Source organism: Triturus cristatus, chromosome 6 (genome assembly GCF_964204655.1).
Source record: "Triturus cristatus chromosome 6, aTriCri1.1, whole genome shotgun sequence".
NCBI classification, from domain to species: domain Eukaryota; kingdom Metazoa; phylum Chordata; class Amphibia; order Caudata; family Salamandridae; genus Triturus; species Triturus cristatus.
Genome location: NC_140589.1, coordinates 112,112,339 through 112,134,204, shown reverse-complemented (window position 1 = coordinate 112,134,204; position 21,866 = coordinate 112,112,339). Strand labels below are relative to the sequence as shown.

At 48.1% G+C, this 21,866-nt stretch overlaps 1 protein-coding gene across 1 annotated transcript in view; it reads right to left on the bottom strand.

The window, feature by feature from the left end:
* Nucleotides 1-21,866, bottom strand: part of LOC146816480 (exportin-5-like) — a 1,728,456-nt gene that overhangs the window by 1,283,646 nt on the left and 422,944 nt on the right. The window contains exon 10 of the mRNA XM_085610324.1: nucleotides 16,282-16,353. Within this exon, the coding sequence (XP_085466450.1) occupies nucleotides 16,282-16,353 (72 nt within the window). The remainder of the gene's footprint in view (nucleotides 1-16,281; nucleotides 16,354-21,866) is intronic.

Sequence of the window (21,866 nt, the reverse complement as noted above, 5' to 3'; positions counted from 1 at the left end):
GGAGTATTTCCGCGAGGTGTATTCCCCGGTCTCTTCTTGCTCGGAAGAGGATTCCCGTGCCCTGCTCAGGGATATCGCGCTGCCTTCCCTGTCCGGGGAGGACAGGGTGTCGCTGGACGCCGCTCCCACCTCCGACGAAATCGCCCTCGCCATACGCTCGGTCGCTTCCGGCAAGGCCATGGGCCCGAACGGTATCCCTATCGAGCTGTATAAGCTGCGACCGGATACATTGGCGCCTCACCTCCGCGCAATGTTCCTCGCGGCCCACTCGTTGGGCTCCCTCCCGCCTGACCAGCGTCTGGCTACAATCGTGGTGATCCATAAGGAGGGGAGACCTCGGGATCGGGTTACTTCTTATCGGCCTATCTCACTACTGAATGCGGAGCCCAAAATTCTCGCTAAGGTACTCGCCAATCGGCTGGTCGGTGTGGTGGGAGATCTGGTTCATCAGGACCAGTCTGGCTTTATTCCCCATCGCAATACAGCCCTTAATCTGCGGCGTTTGCATGGGGTGCTTGCGCGCGTCCCATTTATACGGGAACCGGCCATTTTGGCGTCCTTAGACGCCACCATGGCGTTTGACACGCTTGAGTGGCCATACATCTGGGCGATGCTCGCGAAGTTTGGATTTGGCCCAGGATTCATCAGTTGGGTCAAATTGTTGTATGCGGGCCCAATGGCGCAGGTGGTCGTGAACGGAAGAGTATCGGCCCCGTTTGAGCTGGGCCGGGGCACGCGACAGGGCTGTCCCTTGTCGCCGCTTCTTTTTGCGCTTGCCTTCGAGCCCCTGGCGGAGTGGCTGCGGTGGGAGCCTTCCATCCGTGGTCTCGGTTGGAGCCCCGAGTATGAGGACCGCGTATCCCTATACGCTGATGACATCCTTCTGTACCTAGCCTCCCCACGTAAATCACTTATAGTGCTAGTTGATGTTTTACACTCGTTTGGTCGTAACTCCGGTCTCGTCATCAACTGGGCTAAATCGTGTGTGTATGTTCTCTCTGGGGAGGCTCCTATTCTCCCGCGGGGCTGTCCGATCCAGATCGCCCCGCAGGGATTTCGGTACTTGGGTGTCTTCATTACTCTGGACCCGGAGGCCCGGTATGATCGGAATCTGCTTCCCCCCTCCAGCGTCTGCGGGTAGATGTCGCACGCTGGCGGCGCCTGCCGCTTTCGCCGCTCGGCCGGGCGGCATTGTTCAAGATGATGTCTCTGCCGCGTTTTCTGTACGCTTTGCACAACACTATGGACTTGGTCCCGGCACGCTACTTCCGTGAGGTGGAGAGTCTGCAACGCCGCCTGTTCTGGGACGGGAGGCCGCGCATTGCTCTGGCTAAGCTGACGCTCCCATGGTTTGACGGGGGGGATTGCTCTCCCGGATATTAAACGGTACTATTGGGCCTCCCAGCTCGCCGCCATTAACCATGGCCTCTTCGGGCCCGCCTTAAACCCGGCATTTGAAATGGACAAGATGCTCCTGCCAGGTGGCGACTACAATCGAGCGCTCTACTCTAGCGCGCCCGACGCTCGTCTGACGGGCCCCACGCGTGTCATGGTGCAAGTCTGGCACGCGGCCAATGCAGCTATGGGGTGGAAGGACCGTTTGACCCGGGCATCACCACTATACGGGTCTGAGCGGTTAGGTTCCCTGTGGACCTCTAAGGGCTTCGAGAAGTGGGACATAATAGGTATCAGTAAAGTTGGGGATCTTTGGACGAGGGGAGGATTTAAAACGTTCGATATGCTACAGACGGAGTTTCAGTTGCAGGGCAGTGAATACTTTCGGTATTTGCAGGTCCGTCATGCGCTGGGCTCCGTCTTCTCGGACGTTGCCTCCATCCCGGAATATTCCCCCCTGGAGGATAGAATGCTGGATGGGCACGTCCCGGACAGCACCATCTCACTTATATACAAAAAGCTCATAAACGACCGCTCGGGCCTGTTGACTGCCCTTCGTGCGGCTTGGGTTGCCGACGGGCTGGAGTTGGACGACGAGGACTGGACCTCCGCGGTGGCCTCCCCGAAGGAGGTGGCCATACCGGCTCGCCTTCTCTTCGTCCAGCTCAAGATACTCCACCGGGTCTACATGACGGGGCCAAAGCTTCTGCGTATGGGCTATGCTGGAGATGGGTTATGTAAGCGTGGGTGTGGTGCTTTGGGGACCTTTATGCATATTTTGTGGGAGTGCCCGGAGGTAGAGGGGTTCTGGCGTGGTGTACATGAGGTGCTGCGACTGGTTACGCATGTGGCGTTGTTGCCTGAAGCGAGGAGATGCCTGTTGAATGTGTGGGAACCGACTGATTACTCGGCGCCGCAGACGTGGTGGGTGACTCTGGGATATATGATAGCCAAGCGTGATATTGCCCAACTGTGGGGATCCCAGAGGCCCCCGACGGTCTCGGCCTGGAAAGAACACATGGACTGGTGCATGTTTCGCGAAAAGGTGGTGTATGTGGCGAGGGGTAAGCCTGGGACATGGGTGAAAGTATGGGGCCCCTGGAACGCCTACCGAGGGGGTATCTGCGCACCACCGCTGCTGCCTGATGCCTCGCCTGCCCCATCCCCTTAGCCGACTCATTCCTCCGCTGCCGGGCATTGGGTTCCCCCAGTCCTCGCTCTGTTCTCTTTCCCCTCCTCACACTTCTGTGTATAGTTGGGATCCCCCCTCTAGGGGAGCACGTGCTGCTTTTTTTGATTGTGGGTTGCCTTGTGGGTGTGGTTTTAATTTTTGTTGTTCTTAATTTAAAATGAAACCGCATACTGGGGCCTGGATGATGTGGCTTTGACATTGTTACCTACGGAGAAATGCTCCTCCTGTAATACCACGTGTTCCATAAATGTATGTCGTATGTTCCTACCATTGCTAGCGGCCGGCCGGAAGGTTGTGGGCCCATACTTGTATACTTTTAAGACCTGTAATAAACGGTTTCAAAAAAAAAAAAAAAAGATAGGGTCTAGGAGATGTCCAGCACTGTGGGTAGGTACTTTTACTAGTAGGGTGAGCGGATATGCTACTTACCAGTATGCATCTGTTCTTGGCATGTAGGGCTGCTGACATTCATATCTGTGCATAGATCGCCGCCTATGGTTGGGTCCGGATGATTGCACATTGTTGTCCTGGAAAAGTCTTCGAAGTATCACGAGATAGGTGGCTCCTCCCCTGGACTACAGTGCGCATGGGCATCCTCTCCATCCTCAGATTGTTTTTCGCCATTGTGGCAGTGATGGAGTAGATACAGTAAGTGATGACCATGCTATACAGTAATTCTGAGTGCTGCAGCCGCTACAGGCGCCGAGGAGGAGGGTGGGCGATCTGAATGTCAGCAGCCCTACATGCCAAGAACAGATGCATACTGGTAAGTAGCATATTCGGTTCGAGGCATGTGGGCTGCTGAATTCATATCTGTGCATAGATTATATAGCAGTCCCTCCATTAGCTGCGGCTGCCCGTGCCAGCTGCAGCAGTCTGAAAATGAGTTTTGAGAACAGCCTGTCCTACAGCTGCCTGCTGTTTTGAGTGTACATCTACACAGTAGTGTTTGGTAAATGTATGTATAGTGGACCATGTGGCTGCTCTACATATTTCCTCTAAATGAATGTTGCCTAGGAAAGCCATGGATGCCCCTAACTTTCGTGTTGAGTGGGCTCGGGGGGGGGAATCGTTAATGTGCGTTTCGCTTTTTGATAGCAAATTTGAATACATTTAACGATCCACCTGGCTATCCCTGCTTTGGAAATGGCGTTGCCCTTGTGTTGTGGAGAAAAAGCAACGAAAAGTTGTTTTGTTTTCCTAAAATCCTTTGTTCTGTCTATATAGTACATGAGGGCCCTCTTTACATCTAGTGTATGGAGCATTCTCTCTGCGACATTTTGTGGGTTTGAAAAGAAAACAGGCAGTTCAATAGTCTGATTCATGTGGAACTGCGATATCACTTTAGGCATGAATTTGGGGTTGGTAATTAGTACAATTCTGTTTGCGTGAACCTGTATGAATGGCTCTTAAATGGTTAGTGCCTGGAGTTCACTAACTCTTCTCAACGAAGTGATTGCCACTAAGAAAGCTACATTCCAGGTGAGGAATTGAATCTCACAGGAATGTAGAGGTTCAAAAGGTGGACCCATTAATCTGGTGAGGACCACATTGAGGTTCCACACAGGTGCCGGTGGGTGTCTTGGAGGAATCACTCGTTTGAGTCCCTCTAAGAAGGCTTTGATGGCAGGCACTCTGAATAAGGAGAGGTGCTGCCTGTTTTGAAGATAGGCTGCTGTCGCGGTTAGATGTATACGTATGGAGCTGTATGCCAGATTGCATCGGTATAAGTGTAAGAGGTAACAGATGATGTTTTGAATGGATGCATCCAGCGGGTTAATGTCATTGTTGTTGCAGTAAATGACAAACCTTTTCCATTTAGCCGCATAGCAAGCTCTGGTTGTGGGTCTTCTGGCCTCCTTGATGATATTCATACATTCAGGTGGCAGGTTTAGGTAGCCAAACTCTAAGACTTCAGGAGCCAGATTGCCAGGTTCAGCTGTTGCGGATCTGGGTGCTGAATTTCGCCATTGTTCTGCGTTAAAAGTGCGGGTGTGATCCGCAGCCTCTGATGCGGCACCACGGAGAGTTCCAGAAAGGTGGTGTACCATGGTTGGCGTGCCCATGTTGGAGCAACCAGGATGAGTGTCAGTGAGTGTTGTCGCAGTTTGCGTGCCACTAGCGGTATTAATGGCGCTGGGGGAAAAGCGTACGCAAATCTGCCTGACCAGTTCATCCATATCGCATTGCCCTGCGACTGTGGGTGCGGGAACCTGGCGGCAAAGTTTGGGCATTTTGCGTTTTCCCTTGTGGCGAATAGGTCTATCTCCGGATGACCCCACTGCTGGAAGTACCGTTTGAGTACTGATGGATGTAGCTCCCACTCGTGCATTTGGTGGCTGTGCCTGCTGAGCACATCCGCCATCTGGTTGTCTTTGCCTGGGAGGTGTTCCGCCATGAGGAACATGTTCCTTTGAATGGCCCACTTCCACATGCTCTGAGCCAGATGAGACAACTGTGGAGAGTGTGTTCCTCCCTGCTTCTGTATGTAGTACATGGCAGTCATGTTGTCCGTCCAGATCAACACGACTTTGTTGCATAAGTGTACTTTGAATGCCTTCATGGCTAGGAACATTGCCATCAGTTCCAGAAGGTTGATGTGCATCTTCTTTTGCTGTGTTGTCCATAGTCCCTGCACTGTGTAATTGAGTACATGAGCTCCCCATCCCTGGAGAGACGCGTCCGCCGTCAGTATTATTTGCGGAACAGGCTCTTGGAACGGTCGGCCCTTGCAAAGGTTTTGTGGATTCCACCAATGCAGAGAGTTGTATGCCCGACCGCTCACCAACACTAGGTCTGTTAATTGTCCTTGAGCCCGATTCCATTGACGTGCCAAGCACTCCTGAAGCGGGCGCATATGTAGTCTCGCGTGCGGGACTATGAAGATGCAGGAGGCCATCATGCCTATCAACTGCATGAACACTCGTGCTGGAAGGGAGTGTTGAGGTTTGAACTTTGTGATCAGCAGTTGCATGCTGTTAATCCTCACTAAATTTGGCTGAGCTGTGGCTGCCAGAGTGTTTATGGTCGCGCCCAGGTACTGGCGTACGTGTGCGGGTTGAAGATGTGATTTTGGATAATTTAGTGAGAATCCTAGACTGTGAAGAAGGTGAATGGTGTGGGACATGTGGCTGGCACATTGCTGGGCTGACTTTGCCTGAACAAGCCAGTCGTCCAGATAAGGGAAGACGTGAATGTGCGGTCTCCGTAAATGTGCAGCCACCGTCGCCAGGCACTTGGTAAAGACCCTGGGTGCTGTTGTTACTCCAAAGGGGAGAACTTTGAACTGATAATGTTGATCCTGAATAGTGAACCTGAGATATTTTCTGTGTGATGGGTGTATGGGTATGTGGAAATACGCATCTTTCAAATTCAGTGTGGCTAGGAAGTCTCCCTGACTGAGTAACGGTAGAACCTGCTGGAGGGTGAGCATATGAAAATGCTCTGACAGAATGTAGTGGTTGAGGGGTCTGAGGTCTAGGATAGGTCTGAGAGATCCGTCCTTTTTGGGATTAAGTAGTACAGAGAGTACACCCCTGTCCCCTGTTGGTTTACGGGCACGATTTCTATTGCACCTTTTTGCAGCATACTTAGTACTTCCTGCTGCAATAATGCCAAGTGCTCTACGGACATAGGACGGTGCCTTGGTGGTATGTTGCGTGGAGTGGACGTTAATTCTAGACAGTAACCGTACTGGATAATATCCCTGACCCACCTGTCTGTGGTGATGGACTTCCAGACTGACAGGAACTGTTGGAGTCTCCCCCCCGACAGGTGTTATGTGTTCGGGGAGCAGGGAGAAGGCGTCACTGTTTGTTTTTGGGGGAGGACCTGGTGTTGCCGTACCCACGTCCTCTGCCTTTGGTGCTGGATCCATGATATCCACCTCTATTGTTTTTATCATAGGTACTTTGTGTACCCCCTTTATTGTATTGCTGCTGGGACCCCTGACCTCTAGCTGCTCCTCTATTCCCGGGGCGACGAAAGGCGCCACTCCGAAACTGCTGCGACTGCAGAGCCCCCATTGATTTTGCAGTTTCAGTGTCTTTTTTAATTTTTTCGAGGGTAGTGTCAACCTCGGGGCCAAATAAAAAGTCTGGGTTGACAGGTTGATTTAGGATATTGTTCTGAACTTCAGGTTTGAAGCCTGAGATTCGCAACCATGCGTGCCTCCTCAACATTACGCTAGTGTTGATCGCCCTCGCTGCAGTGTCAGCCGCATCTTGTGCGCATTTGATGGACGCATTTGTAAGGAGTTGTCCCTCTCTGATAAGGAGCTCCGCTGCCTCTTTGTAGTCATCTGGCAAGTGTTGTAGCAGTGATTCTAGTGTGTCATAGTGTGACCTACCATAACGGGCCAGGAGTGCCTGGGTGTTGGCAATGCGCCAGATGTTTGCTGCTTGCGCTGCTATCCTTTTGCCTGATGTCTCCAGCACTTTGGACTCCTTGTCGGGGGGAGGAGCATCACCCGTTGTTTGTGAATGTGCACGCTTGCGAGCATTAGAAACAACCATGGAGTCTAATGGTAACTGACCCTTAATGTACATAGGGTCTCCGGGTGCGGGCTTGTATTTTTTTTCGATTCTGGGGTTTAACACCCGCGCCCTGGTTGTTTCTTTAAAAATGTCTTTTGCAGGTTTTCGAACTCCCTTCAACATTGGCAGAGTTTTGACGGTTTTCTCAGAGGAGGCGAAGGTGTCCACTAAGAAATCTTCTTCTACAGTGTCAGAATGGAGTTCAACTCCATGATTGGCAGCAGCCCGTTCTATGAGGGCATTAAAGGCAGCAGTATCCTCCGTGGGAGATGTCTTTATGTTGTAAAGCTGCGTGTCAGGAGCATCTGGTGCGTTACCCTGGTCGGTGGTGTCTCCCCATGCCTGATCTGGGTCTTGCATGTGTTCATCAGGATCGATATCCACCGGGTAAGTGGTATCATCCCCTAGATAGTCCTCTCCGGCGTCTGCCTCCGAATGCGTAGGAGAAAAAGACGGTGGGTCCTGAAGGTAGGGCTGAAAGGTTTCGCGAAGCACTGGCGTGGAACCTGCTGGCAGTTTTTGTTTTAGAGGAATTTTGTAAGAGTCCAAACCCTTCTCTGGTGTGATTTTCCGCTTGCGGAGCAGCAGCCTACCAGTGTCGGCGTCGATAAAGTGTTCCTGTGAAGGCTCGATATCGATTTGGCTAGCGGATAGTGTCTGTGTTTGGTGGACACGTGTCCGAATTTCGAACATTTTCGGTGCCTTGGGCGGCGGCAATCCAAATGTGATGTGCGCCGGCGCCGAGTGTGCTTTTGCGGCCTTGTGCGTGTCAGGACCCGACTTAGGTTCGAGGGTTGCCCGGTCCCTGATGCGTTGCAACGACGCTGAGACCTGTTGCAATGTGAACGCAGATGGCGCTTTGGAACCGATAGGCACCTTGGAGGCAGGCGTCGAAGTGGTATCCGACTTTTTCCCAGTGTTTGGGTCGTCGATCCGAAGGGTGGTATCGACGCTCTTCGGAGCCGATGATTTGGTAGGCGCCGCCCTTTTTGATGTCGACGCAGACGGATCGACCACCCTGACCTTGGTGGGTTGGGCCGCAATCTTCGGTGCCAGAGGCTGAGGCGCCTTGTGGGAACCAAGGGCCTTCTTCTTTGACTCGGTGCCGGAACCCGTTTTGGTGAGCTCGGCACCGAAGTCCCTTTTGGTGTGTTCGGTGCCGACGACCCGTGCTGGCGTCGAAGGAGTGGAGGGCTTCGAGGCCTTCGATCCGATCTCAACCAGTTTCACTTTTGGTTTTGATGGAACCGGTGCGACGGATGGTTTCGGTTTCACCGAATGAAATCCAGTCGTCTTCGATAGTAATGGCTCCTGTGAAATGTTCGAGGCCGGGCCTTGAGGCGGGGCTGAAGAACTGTGTGACCGATCTTGGGTAAGGCCCGCAGGCGATCCCTCGACCTGAGCCTTATGACGACTTTGTCTTTCGGCCTCCGTATCGACGGGTTGGCCTAGCTCTTCGCTGGAGCTATCTTCCTCGGCCCCAAGGGCCTCATCGTCGTCTCCTTCCTCGCCGACGACGTCTTCGTCCTCGAAGATCACCTCATCATCATCTTCCGATCGGGATTCACGGTCGGAAGCATGGCTGGAGTCTATGTCTTCTACGCTCTCGACTTATTCATCTTCGGTGCTGAAGATGTTGACCGGGGCAGGCGCCGATTGCTGTGCCTCCAATCTCGCTGCCCGTCGATTCCGCAGAGTCTTCTTCGAGCGGAACCGGGCGCAGGCCATACATTTTGACTCATCATGATCCGGTGAGAGACATTTGTTGCACACCGGGTGGACATCGACGTGTGGGTATTTCGCATGGCATAAAGGACATCTTTTGAAAGGAGTCCTCGATTCTATCGTCGAGCGGTGATCGATGTTCGGACCGAAGCGGATCCGAAAAGCGTGAAGAAGTTACTAAAACACAAAATAAAGTGGTCGATACGGAACGCGAACAATACCGACCAAATCTAAAGGTTTTTTGGCCTTAAACTAAAGTTTCCGAACTTGAGCAAAGATGAGCACATCCGAACCCAATGGCGGAAAAAAACAATCTGGGGATGGAGAGGATGCCCATGCGCACTGTAGTCCAGGGGAGGAGCCACCTATCTCGTGATACTTCAAAGACTCTTCCAGGACAACAATGTGCAATCATCCGGACCCAACACTAGGCGGCGATCTATGCACAGATATGAATTCAGCAGCCCACATGCCTCAAACGCCAAGGTTTTCAATGAGTGCTTTTGAGTTGAGGTTGGTGTGGTATCCCAGGTGGAAGTTCATGTCTCCAAGAAGGATGTAGTATCTTGCATTGTGGATGAGAGGTTCGACAAAGTCTGCAATGGTGTCGGTGAAGATGGGAAGTTGGTGCATGGTCAAGATGGACTGTAGAGGAGGGTGCTGCACATGATGAAGAACCGATTAATTTTTTATTCTCAAGATAAATGCCTGTAAGGCTAGCCAAATTGCTCTTAGTTCTAGAAGACTGGTGTGCAAAAGACGATGACTGTTGCCACCGACCACTTATTTGGAGGTCCTGTAAGACTGCTCCCACAACCCTCCAGGGATGCATCTTTCGTGACTCTCTGAGGAGCCGGGGTGATCAAGAAGAAGAGACCTTGGGAAATGTTCTCTTTGTGAATCCACCATAAGGCGGCTTCTCTCATTGGTGTAGTGACCGTTATGTCCTCGAAAGATCGTTGCGCCTGATGCCACTGTAAGTCCAGTTGCTACTGAAGAAGACGCATTCGTAACCTGCAGTGGGGTATCAGAGGAATGCAGGACGAAATGGATCCCAGAAGGGACTTGTAGAGGTGAACTGAAAGTGACCTTTTTGTGAGTAGGCGGGCCATAGAAATCAGTTTGGTTTGCCTTTTGAGTGATGGAAATGCCCTGTTCAGCGATGTGTCCAACATGGCCCCTAGAAAATTGACGTTTTTGGACGGATCCAAGATTGACTTCTCCCTGTTGAGGGTAAGACCTAGACTTTCGAACAACTTTGTACAAGCTGCCACTGAATCCCTGGCTGAGGTTTCCGAGGGGGGTTTTAGCAACCAGTCGTCGAGGTAAGGAACACCAGGTGCTTTTGGCGCCTGAGGAAAGCCGCTATCGGAGCCAGAATTTTCATGAATATTCTTGGGGCTAATCTGAAGCCGAAAGGGAGGACCTTGAATTGAAAGTGGCTCTTGGCTACTTTAAAGCGAAGGAACTTCCGGTGCGATGGATGAATGGGGACGTGAAAATATGCGTCCTCTAGGTCCAATGTGGCAATGAAATCTCCTGAATTTGGAGGTCGAAGTTTGTCCTGTAAGGAGATCATTCTGAACTACAGCTTTATGAGATAGGTATTGAGCTCCCTGAGATCTAAGATCGGGCGCCATTTTTGAAAGTCTTTCAAACCAGAAAGAACTGAGAGCAGAATCCCTTACCTCTTTGGGAGAAAGGGACTGTATCTATTGCCCCCTTTAGCAACATTTGTTGGACTTCAAGGCGCAGGATATGAAGATGTTTTGTTAGGTGGGCGCGAGCAGGGTTGTTTGGAGAAGGATGAACAAAGTACAACGTGTGGCCAAATTGAATAATGCTTAGGCACCCATCGATCTGATGTTATGTGCTGCCAATTTTGGAAGTATAGAGAAATCCCGCCCCTTACAGGTGTTTGATGAGGGGTAGGAACAGTAGTCAGAGCCTGCAAGCCGCTATTGGGTCTCGAAGAATCCTTTTCCTGACGTCCTGCTCTGCCCCTAGGGGCCGATTTCGAATAAGCCACTGACTGACCTTGCCGCTGATTATATTGCGGGCGGTAAGACCGAGGTAGATGTGTAAGAGGAGTACCAATATTGCTGGTACCCTCCTCTGTATGAAGGAAGCCCTCTACCTCTCGCTCCTTGAAAGGGAACCTTGCGATAATGAAGCGTCCCCAGCGACTTCACCGCTTGTGTCCTTTTGTATGTCTTGGGGAGCATCAGCCACATGTTTACGGAAGAGCGCCTCTCCATCGAATGGAAGGTCTAAGATTTTGTTCTGGACCTCTGGTCTAAAGGAGGTAGCTCGAAGCCCACCCTGGCGATGTAGGAGCGCTGCTGCCGCCGCCAAGGAACGAAAAGCGGTTCTGGCAAGTTCCATTGCACAATCAATAACCTCGAAGGAGGCCCTCTCTCCCTCCAGGAGGATCTTTTTTGCTTCTGGTTTACTGTCCTCAGGTAGTTGATCATGGTAAGGAGAAAGATCACACCACATCTGTCGGTCGTAGCAGCCCAGAATCGCTAAGGCGTTCGCTGAATTGACTAGGAGGCCTGACAGAGAAGAATCTCTTGCCCGCATTGTCCAGACGTCTGCCTTCCTAGTCCGGAGGTGTAGTTAGAGGAGCTGCTGGATATTTAGACTTCCGCTGCGCTGCCTGAGATATGACTGAGTCCGGTTTCGGCTGACTCACAAGGCAAGTCGGGCTATTCTCCGGTGCTTTATATTTCTTCTCCAATCGAGGAAGCACTGGGACCACCGTAGCTAGGGTCTTCATCACTTTAAGACCCTCTTCCCAAACATGATTCACAATAGAAATGGTTCTGACAGTCTTTTTAAAATCATATAGGAGACAGTCTGTGTCGCAGGCATAAGTAGATCGAACCTTTTGGCCGCCCTTTCCAGCAGATTGTGGAAACCACCAATATCCCCCGGAGGAGTATCCACAGGGACTGGTGAAGGAGAAGGAGTAGGGTTAATATAATCATCTCACCCACCATGCGGGTCTGGAAGATCTGTATCCCCTTGGTCATCATCCAAAGTATCTTGCTGGATAATAGGAGTAGGCGGTGGAAGACCATCTCCTCTATGGTAGTCCTGGGGAGGATCATAATCCTGTTCCTCTTCATATCCCTCTTCAGAATCTTTCTCCTGACTGACACTTAACGTGCAGTTCCGTAGGGCTATGAGCCTATCCAAAAGGACCGTCATCATCCGAGTCTTCGTCTTTAAGTAGGTGAGAGGGCAATAGAGGGGTCATCTCGCTAAGAGATGTGACTTCAGGAGTCACGTGGCGCTTCCTCTCTCTCTCTGTAGAAATTTTGATTCCCATCGACGATGTAGATATTGTCATCGATAGCGCTGCCGTCGATACCGTCGACGCTGCCGTCGTCGTCACCGTCTTTGTTGCAGTCGATATCGTAGTCGTTGCTGTCGCCGTTGACAGCTTTGTCGTCACCTCCGCCGTCGATGGAGTTGGAACTGCCTTCGTTGACACCACCAAGGCTCTCGGCGACGATCCAGTCATCGGAGCTGATGAAAGTTTAAGAGAAAGGTCCTTGTCACTGCGTGTTGATGATGGTTACTTTGTCGACTGTGTTGTCGACGATGGTGACTTTCTCCTGACGCTCCTCAAGAGGAACAGAGGAGGGTTTTTTGAACACCTTTCTTCCCTCCGGAGGGGAAGGAGGAGGAACAGAGGTCGACTTCCTCACACCACTGTCTCCTGATGTAAGTCCCTTCCTCTCCTTTACACCTCGGTGAGGAGATTTCATTGGACTGAGCCTGTCAGACCCATGGGAGGTGTTTCTAGAGGCTTTTTGAGGGCGATCCACTGAAGAAGCAGGGTCAGATCTTCTTTTCTCAGATTTCCTACAAGACGCAGCAGATGGGGCCTCATCACTATCACTAGAGACTGGATCTCTTCTGGATTTTAGCTTATGGAGCAAGTTAAGAAGACGCCCCTCGTGGTCATCACTGGCATAGTGCACCCAGTTAGAGGGGTGACTGATCTAGGTCAGGGCAGTGGGTTGTAGGCATGGCACACAGTGATGTGTGCCAGGTTGACTCTTCACTTTGTTCTGCACCAAAACACGCAGCCTGCAAAGGCATTGTGTAAAGGTACAGGGCCTCTAAGGGTGGCACAATAAGTGCTGCAGCCCTTAGAGGTCTTCCCTTGTCACAGTGCCCTGGGTACATGTGGTACCATTTACCAGGAGCTGACCTGTGGCCAGAGATGCCAATTGGGTTAGTTTTGGGGAAAGAACACAGGCCCTGGGAACCTGATTGGCAGGGGCCCAGGGTACACCAAGAAAAAGTGCATCAGTAGTCTGGCAAGAGGGGGGTTAATGCAACAGAAACCCACTTTCCTATAGTGTGTGAATTAATTTGCTGACTGTGTACAACAAATGCATACTGCTCGACCACACTACCACAAATAGAGAGTGAGGTACCATCTAACTTTACCTCTACCTACCTTTGGGGATCCTCTGGACTCTGTGCACACTAAACCTCACTTTGGTATAGTATATACAGAGCCAGCTTCCTACACCAGGTGGTGAGGAGGGATGTTTAGGAAAAAAAAGGTGAACGCTACCCCTCTGCTTTTTGACGTTCACTAAAGTGTAAGCTCAATTTGCCGTCAAGGCAGGCCTATTCCAAAAGTAAGCAACATTTGTTGAAAAAGCAAGGTAAATCTAGACTACGGCTCCCAATTCACCAAGCTACAAAGAGATGCTGGGACAGATTTTGACACTGATTGGGGAAGGGCGATCAGTAGCTGGGTGTTATAGGACTATAAATAACAAGCATTGGCATAGCCAATAGGTCTCGCCTTTGGGAGCTTATAAGTATTTAGTTATGTAGCACAATATCCTTGGTGCAACAACATCAATTGTTGCATGGCTAAACACTTATAAGGTCCCAAAGGCGAGACCTATTGGCTACGTCAATGCTTGTTCTCACATTTGTTCGGCTTCCTTAAATAGAACGAGTGCAGCACTTAAACAATAAACGTTGCCATAGGCTCCACTTTGACAGCATTTCACAAAAGGAAATCTTAATAAATAGAAATGCGTATTAAAAAGTATTCTGATGTGAGTAAATAAACTGACAGCGTGTCTTAGGCGTTCTGATCAATAACATCAATGGATTCCTCACTTAAATTTAGTCACATACAGAACTGTATTTCCTTTACTAGGGTTACGGTGTCCAAGTAGCGCTAATCAATCCTCTTTCCAGAGCCCAGTAATGCATTAGATACAAAATTCATTAATCAAAGGGGCAATCAATGTTTGAGCTACGTTGCTGCGGCGAGCTTATGTTTAACATTGACTGGTTCTAGCTTAGATAAAATGAATCTGTGTCTACAGCACCTTAATGTCACGTTCTCAGTTTATGATGTACTCTGAACGTGTTCGTCCGGGAATATTATTGTAAACAGATTTCCGTCAACGGCGCAAAACTTCCATGGCAGGTGCACGTGCGCAGCAGATTTACAGAAATACACACGGCTGGAAGCGATGTAAAAAGGGTATTTCGGCGACACATTCATAGATATAAGTATAAGAAAGGACTGCATGTTCTCATATATAGATCGGCGGGTTTAAATACGCAATTCTCACTACCTGGGCATGACTGGGCAAAGCACATGCATGCTCGCCAGACTGAGAATGCCAGGAAAGTGGACATATCCCCAAAACCATACAAATAACCGGACGAGACCACACCTATCCATAATTACGAGAAGGCTGGAACGAGATAGACACACGAACACACACCAATCACCTACTCGTGTCAAGAAATGACACAGACACCGAGATTCCCCCGAGTTTTACAGGAAGAAATTGGATTTACAGACTCGCTCGCGTGCCTATCTATCACCGGAGAGCATATATATTCACTTCATATCACAATCAGCAGACCACACGGTGAACACTCTCCCGTGAGCAGGTCATGTGTGGGTTAGTGGGAGACATGTCTATCACCATGAGCTTGTCCGCAGGAGAAACAAACATCTGAATCATAATGAATATGCCCACAAGATTATGCACAACTGCACAACACTGAAAGGCACGTATCAAAGGATGCAAGTAACCCAGTAGTAGTGTTCCAGATAGCTGCCAGCTCTAGAAAGAAAATAGAAAACAAGCAGGAAGTGGGATAAGGGAGGGGGAGTAGGGCACGTCGCGCGCACTAAGGCGGAGAGATGCACGCAGGCTGACAAATGATGTGCACTTTCGCGGCCGCTTTGATGTTCTCAGTGGCCGCGCGGCTCACTGAGAACATCAAAGCGGCCGCGAAAGTGATTACGCAGGCTGATAAATGGTGCGCGCGCCCGGCGCACATGCACTGTCGCTGGAGGCCTGAAAAAGTCACTAGTTAGCACTTCCAAAACCCGCTTACTATAACTCTCGCCAGAGCAGCACTAAAGCGCTGGCTCAGGCGAGACCTAAAAATGGATAAATACACAGAAAAAATTGAATCCTTTCTAAATCCATGATATATGAGGAATAGGACCAAACATGTCTGCAGATTCAAAAGTTCGCCTGTAATGAAAGGTTTAAACTTACATAAGTTGAGTTTGTAAACATAAAATACCTACGCAAGCTAAAACTAAACAAAATAAATAATGATTGCCCTAAATGTGGCGAGATGGAAGGGGACTGATTCAAATGACGTGGAAAATCCTCAAATTTAGTAAATATTAGAATGCTGTAATTGCTAGCCTAAATCCACCAACTGGACAATACCTGTGCTCAATGCTTACTGGCAAAGGAAGATATGGTGTTAATTTACAGTGTTAAAGAACCTGTTAGGAAAAAGGGAGGGTACTATCCTCTAACTTTAGTTGCTAGTATGGCTAATGAAACCTTGGCTGAAGGACATGTACGTGTGTGCATTGGAAAGGGCAACTTGTATGAAGCTCGCCAGAACTGAAAAAGATGACAGAAGATATAGCAAACAAGATGACTACATGACTTAGTATGCATCTCCTAACACTAGACGCCATAAAGAGACAGTGGAAATTGCGATTATTGTTGTGTTATACACCACATACATTTAATTTTACCATACATTAACAGTCACCCAGGTTAAGTATCAAGTTAGATAGATTGTTATAATATTGTCAAATGAGTTATTGAAAAATAAGGAGGGGCTGCTGTGGTGATGTGAAAAAATGGGAGTGCAGGCCAAATATGAGGAATTGCCTCACTTCTGACAGGAAAGGGGTCGGCCACGGCTGAATGACCACACAGTCTGTAATGAGTATGCATTTTACACTCCGTTCTAATCCTGTCCCTTAGTTGTTAACTATATATTTTTTTTACCATATTCAGGTATTGCTCTTTATTTCTCAAAGTAGCTATATTATTTAGTTACAAGAAGAAGTTCCGTAATCTGCTAACTCATGAAAGTGATGCTACTCCTTACCTGAGTGGAGCGCTCTGTGAATGCAAGGAGGGTAGCTAGGTATCTTCCAAATGTGGCAGGTGTGTCCGAGCCCTGGAAAAAGATTCACACATACTTACAAAAGGCAGACATTCTATGCAGCTTAAAAGTTTTAATAGCCTACTTTTTTAAAACACAGAAAGCAACAGTGATATGTTTAGTTTCCGACTTTGAAAATATTTAGCATCCAACAGCATTTGCTCAACATTAACAAATATGGATTTCCATTTGTAAGAACATTGCTAGCACAATTTATCTCAAACAAGATAGTGTTTAAACGTGCATGAAAAGGACAAAATATAAGGCTGGCTATTGGTCTGTGGAAAGACTGTTTCAGAAAACTAACTTTCAAAATACTATTCTTCCTCAATGAAAAATCGTAAAATTCTTCACTTCTGATCTTATGGAAAGTTCTCAGCTTACAAAAGTCTATATATCTATACCTTACTGATCTGGAAATGATCAAATGGGCTCCACAACTGACCACAGCAGCTCAAAAGTCAACATCATCATAAGAAGTGATGTAGGAGCTGCCAGCACCGGTGCTTAGATTTTGCTTATTTTCCTGTGCTTGAGAGGTGATAATTGCAAATATTAGCCGATCAGAAAATAATAATATTGCTTTCAAAAGTTGCTAAAATAAAATGAAATTAATAATAATGAACATAAGTTATTAACACAATAATGATGATCAGTAAGCAACATGCAATTTACTGTTTGGTAATATTAGTGGTTCATGAATCAAACTAAAAGCTGCCAAGACAAAGTTAGGATCTTGAACTTCTGCAGGAAAAAAACTAATCTGAATTGAAAAAACTTAAAATAGAACCAAGTTTGACACTATATGTAGAAGGAAATCGATTAAGATATGTGTTCACTTTCAGAAAGAAGGACGAGGTCTTCAACTCATAAAAGGATGAGTCTCAACCTCTTTCAGAAGTTCTTGGGATGCTGGCAGTAGATTTGTGCGGCCGCTGGGCCGCGGGGGTAGATGCTAGAAGTACTGGGTGGAAAGCAAACTACAGTAAATAATTGAGTGGGTGACCATTCGACTAACAATAATGACGGACGAACCATGCCTTTCATATAGCGACGATGCAGCAGCATCGATTTTAGCAGGATCTTCCCTGTTTGGAGAAGCAGCACTCACAAACACTGACCCATGTGGAAGGGTGGGAACACCTTTATGGAAAGGAAGAAACATCAGATTAAGACCATTTTATATGGGGTAATACTAATGGAATACATGAGAAGACATACAGCACCAAAGGGGCCTCTTGGTTAGGAAAGAACCCTTCATTTTCCTGAAAGACGCCTCATTCAGGAGGGACTGGTCACTAATAGCCTGGAAGTGATCAAGAGATTGGCTTTTTTAAATTCATCAATACGGCCAAAAGAATCTAAGGTACACTTCTTATTCAAATTCAGACCTCTGAGAATACCCTGAGAACACAAGTTCAGTTAAAAGTTTTTTTGTTTTTTTTTTTAAACTGGAAGATGCAAATAGAGAGATTGGAGAATACAAGGATTACTTCGCCCAATCAAAGATTAACAAACTACAGAATGATTTGAAAACATTCTCACAGGAGAAGGTATATCCCTATGTAAATGACAAGTATATCGAATAGAAAATTGCACAAAACACACGTAATCAAAGAGGGAGTAGAGACACAGACTTTTCCAGCAGCGGTAGTGACAGCAGTGAGTACGAAATAGGCTCAAGGTTCGAGGCGGGGGGGCGAAGGGGTTCTTTCAGTCGCAAATGTTCCCATAACACCCCAGGAACGGTTATGGTTGGCCACCAATGTATCCCCAAACATAACCCTTCCAATATCCCCCTAATCAGATTCCTTTTTCGGTCTCGCTGATGGCTGGCGACAAGCTTGCGTTCACACGAGCGTGCACGCGCGAACCGCCAGCCTTCAGCAGCACTTTGAAAACTCACCTACTAAAGTCTCTCCGAGCAGCGCATGCGCGCTGACTCAGCGAGACCTAAAAACGGATCTGAATACATTTTATATAGAATGGTTTACAGCAATGCCTTTCCCCAACGAATGTACACGCACCAAAAATCCATGACACAATTTTAAAAGGCTTTATTAAAATATTAAAGCCTTGTTTCGCTTTAAAATATCAAGGGAGTCATTATGATAGCGCTGCCGCCATGTGCCTTTCTTTCATGCCTCATTAAGCCTTACAGCATGCTCCTCCACCCCCTGCGTACAGGCCTCGCTCTGCCTCTCTGTCTTGCCTTGCTCAGAGCGCGTCTCGCGGCCGCCTCTTTCGCATGCACCACTCGCGTGTTTTTTTTATTCCCAACTCCCGGGCTTGTTTAAACTTCTGTGCAGACTAATGCGAAGTTGCCTCAGGTTTCGCATCTTACCGAAATCAAAACATAAATGTGCTCACCCTTACTCCGTGAGCCATCCATATTTCTGACATTTAGAGGAGCGATGTGGGTTTAGGTAAGATGATGTTATGAGCCTTTACATCAATATGCCTTGCGGATGATGCGTGGTGATTTGAATTTCATCCCAGATTACATTACTTACCAGAACCTGCCTCGATTTCTCAGATGATGCAGTCACCAGAAATAAGAGTGAGTGTGTGAGTGTAAGTGTGTGTCTAACAAGTGGTAAAGCTAATGGGGCCCTCCTGCAGAATGTGAGGAGGGGCCCGCGAGTCACCCATATTAGCGCCAGGACACCCAAGGGTAATCGTGCGCTCTATAAGTGCAAATAACATAACATTTCACAGATATTAATTGGCCTTAGGTTGAAAGGGGTTGCCTGGGCAACAGGCCCTTGATTGGACAACCTTCAGCAAGCGATACCCGTCCCGGAAGTTTTACAATTGCTCATTAGCTGGCCTCCCTTGTTCGCCCAACTTGTGCAAATGACAAAGACAACAATGACTAACCAAGATTAACTTGTTGTTTTTTTTTTACAGAGTACGCTTCCCCGTGTGGTGTAAATAATAGATGCAAATATTAGAAAAATGTATGCCCTTCAGTTTATGAACCTTGGGGCCTATTTACAAGCCCCTTGAGCCATCGGAGCTTCACTTTTTTTGATGCTCCGGTGGCGCAGTGTGCTGGCTCATATTACGCTGTAAAATCAGGTGACATGTTTCATTGCTTGCTCAACTACCCATACCCAACACATGTTGTTGCGTCCCCCTTCTCACCTCCCTGTGCCATTCCTGCTACAAAAAAACATTGACCAAGCCAAAAATCTTCCACGTACGTGAGAAGAGCAATTTGGCTTTGTCAATGTGTTTTTAGTCATGCTGTTTAGTAGTGTGTCCAGCATCATTGAAAAAAGTGTTTGACCGCATCATATTACTTTTTTAAAAAAAGCTTTCAGTCATGTTGCACAGCAGCTCCGCTGCTATACAGCATGGCTTACAGCACTTTTCAAACAAGCATTGGCATAGCCAATCGGTCTCGCGCCTTTGGGACCTTATAAGTGTTTAGCCATGCAACAGTTGATGTTGTTGCAGGAAGGATATTGTGCTGCATAACTAAATACTTATAAGGCCCCAAAGGCGAGACCTATTTGCTATGCCAATGCTTGTTTAAGGAGAGGTTGGGGAAGGGGCAAGCAGAAACAAAGAGGAAAACATGTACAATGGGCAGAAGAACTGAACCAGCGGATCACCCGGAGTATGACCGGGAGTTCTTCGCAGGAAGGAGCAAAGAGGGACTTTGATCATGAACCCAACAGTTATACAATTGACCAATGCACAAGAGAGCGTCCTTAAAAAAAGATTGGGATTTGTCCATACTAATCAGCAGGATGTTTAAGTTAAAATGTGAATTGCATGACATTTTCAGGAAGATACGTTTGAGGGTCTTTTGGGGGGAAATCGGTTGGAGAATGAGGGATGGGCAGGGGGACACAAACCTCCACCCAAAATCTACCTTCAAAACAGCTTTGACACAACTACCACCAGAGGTGGGGGCCTTTGAACAGGTGGATATTCACCAAGTGTAGGTTTGATTACAGCGGATGAAGAAACCTTTCAAGAATCTGACAAACTTATAGAGAGAGGCAATACAGGAACTAAATAATGACAGTAGGAGAGAGATCAAGCCAGCTGATAAGGGTGGTGCACTTGTTATACAGACGAAGGACATTAATGAAATGGAATGTCTGTGCCTGCTGGGGGTTAGAAGAAACTACAGGATCCAGGAAAAGGATACAACCCGAGAATTACAAAAACAAATCAAAACCATGGTAGAGGAAGCTGTTCAAATTGATTGGATTTCTCAACACGAAGCAACCTTCCTGGCGAACAAAAAACCTGTAATTCAATATTTTTATACAAAAACAAGTCACCTGTTCAGGGACGACCGATCGCGTCAGTCATCGGCTCAGTATTAAAACCACTGTCTTGGGTTTGTGATTTCTTTCTGAGACCAATTGTGGAGAAGATACCGTCCTATTTAAAGGACACGAGGGAGGTCCTGAATTTGATAAAGGACATTGTATTCAACCCTAATACACAACTTTTGGTAGGACTTGACATTGACTCCTTTTATGAAAGCATTCCCCATGAGGAAAAACCTGAGGGTGATTGAAAATATTCTATATCAAGAGGAGTGGGAGTTTCAGGCCCTACGATCCTTTATTATGCATCTAGCTCAACTGGCACTCACTTTTTCAATTTAATAACACATATCTTCAGTCACATGAGACTTCCATGGGGAGTACATTTGCAGCAAGCTTGACGTGTTTGTATGTCTCCAGCTTTAAAAGAGAACACATCTACTCCCCGGTGAATACTTTTGCGTAATACCCGAAATGTGGCGACGCTACATTTATGATGACATTTGGGAAGGTGACAGGTATTCTGTGGGAGAATTGTTTTAATAGTTTTGAAACAGGAATCCCTTTCTATACTTTACTTCCACAATCTCCAATGAAACCCTTCCTTTTTTAGGTCTCGGCTGCGAAGGCTGCGCTTGCGCAGTCTCACTCCGAGATTTAATGACTTGGAGAAGAGGGGCTTGAACCCGCCCCTCTTCTCCCCTGTTCTCCATTGGCTGGCCTCTTGAATGCTGGCCAGCCATTGGAGAAGAGGTCAGTCATTCAGATTAGGCCCCGACCTTTTCGGATCGGGGGGCGTGTTTTTTGCAAGAAGTCTCAAGGAGGAGACAACAGCAAAACACGCCCCCGAATCCGAAAAGGACGCTGCCTTTCTCCGAGGCATTTCTGCTCTGCCTCGGAGAAAGGCGGTGGTGTCTTCCGGTGCCCTCGGCTTCTTCCTCTTTACTTGTTGCTTTTCTTTCTGCTCCGCTCTCAAGGCTTCGTGGTTCTGGGCAGGATCAAGGCGGACATAACAATACGCGAATACGGCAACACAGTTCGACTCATCTGGGCTTTTGGGAGTGCTGGAACATGTCCCTTCTATGAATTCAAGCCTGTTCAGCCCGTCCTTTTCCATAGAGCTAGCCAGGCATAGTGCCGAGTTGCACACTGTTTTTTGAATCCATACCAACGGCCCGGATTCTTTCCTCCCAATGCTGTGAAAAGCACGCGTGTAAACTGGGGCACAACGATAAT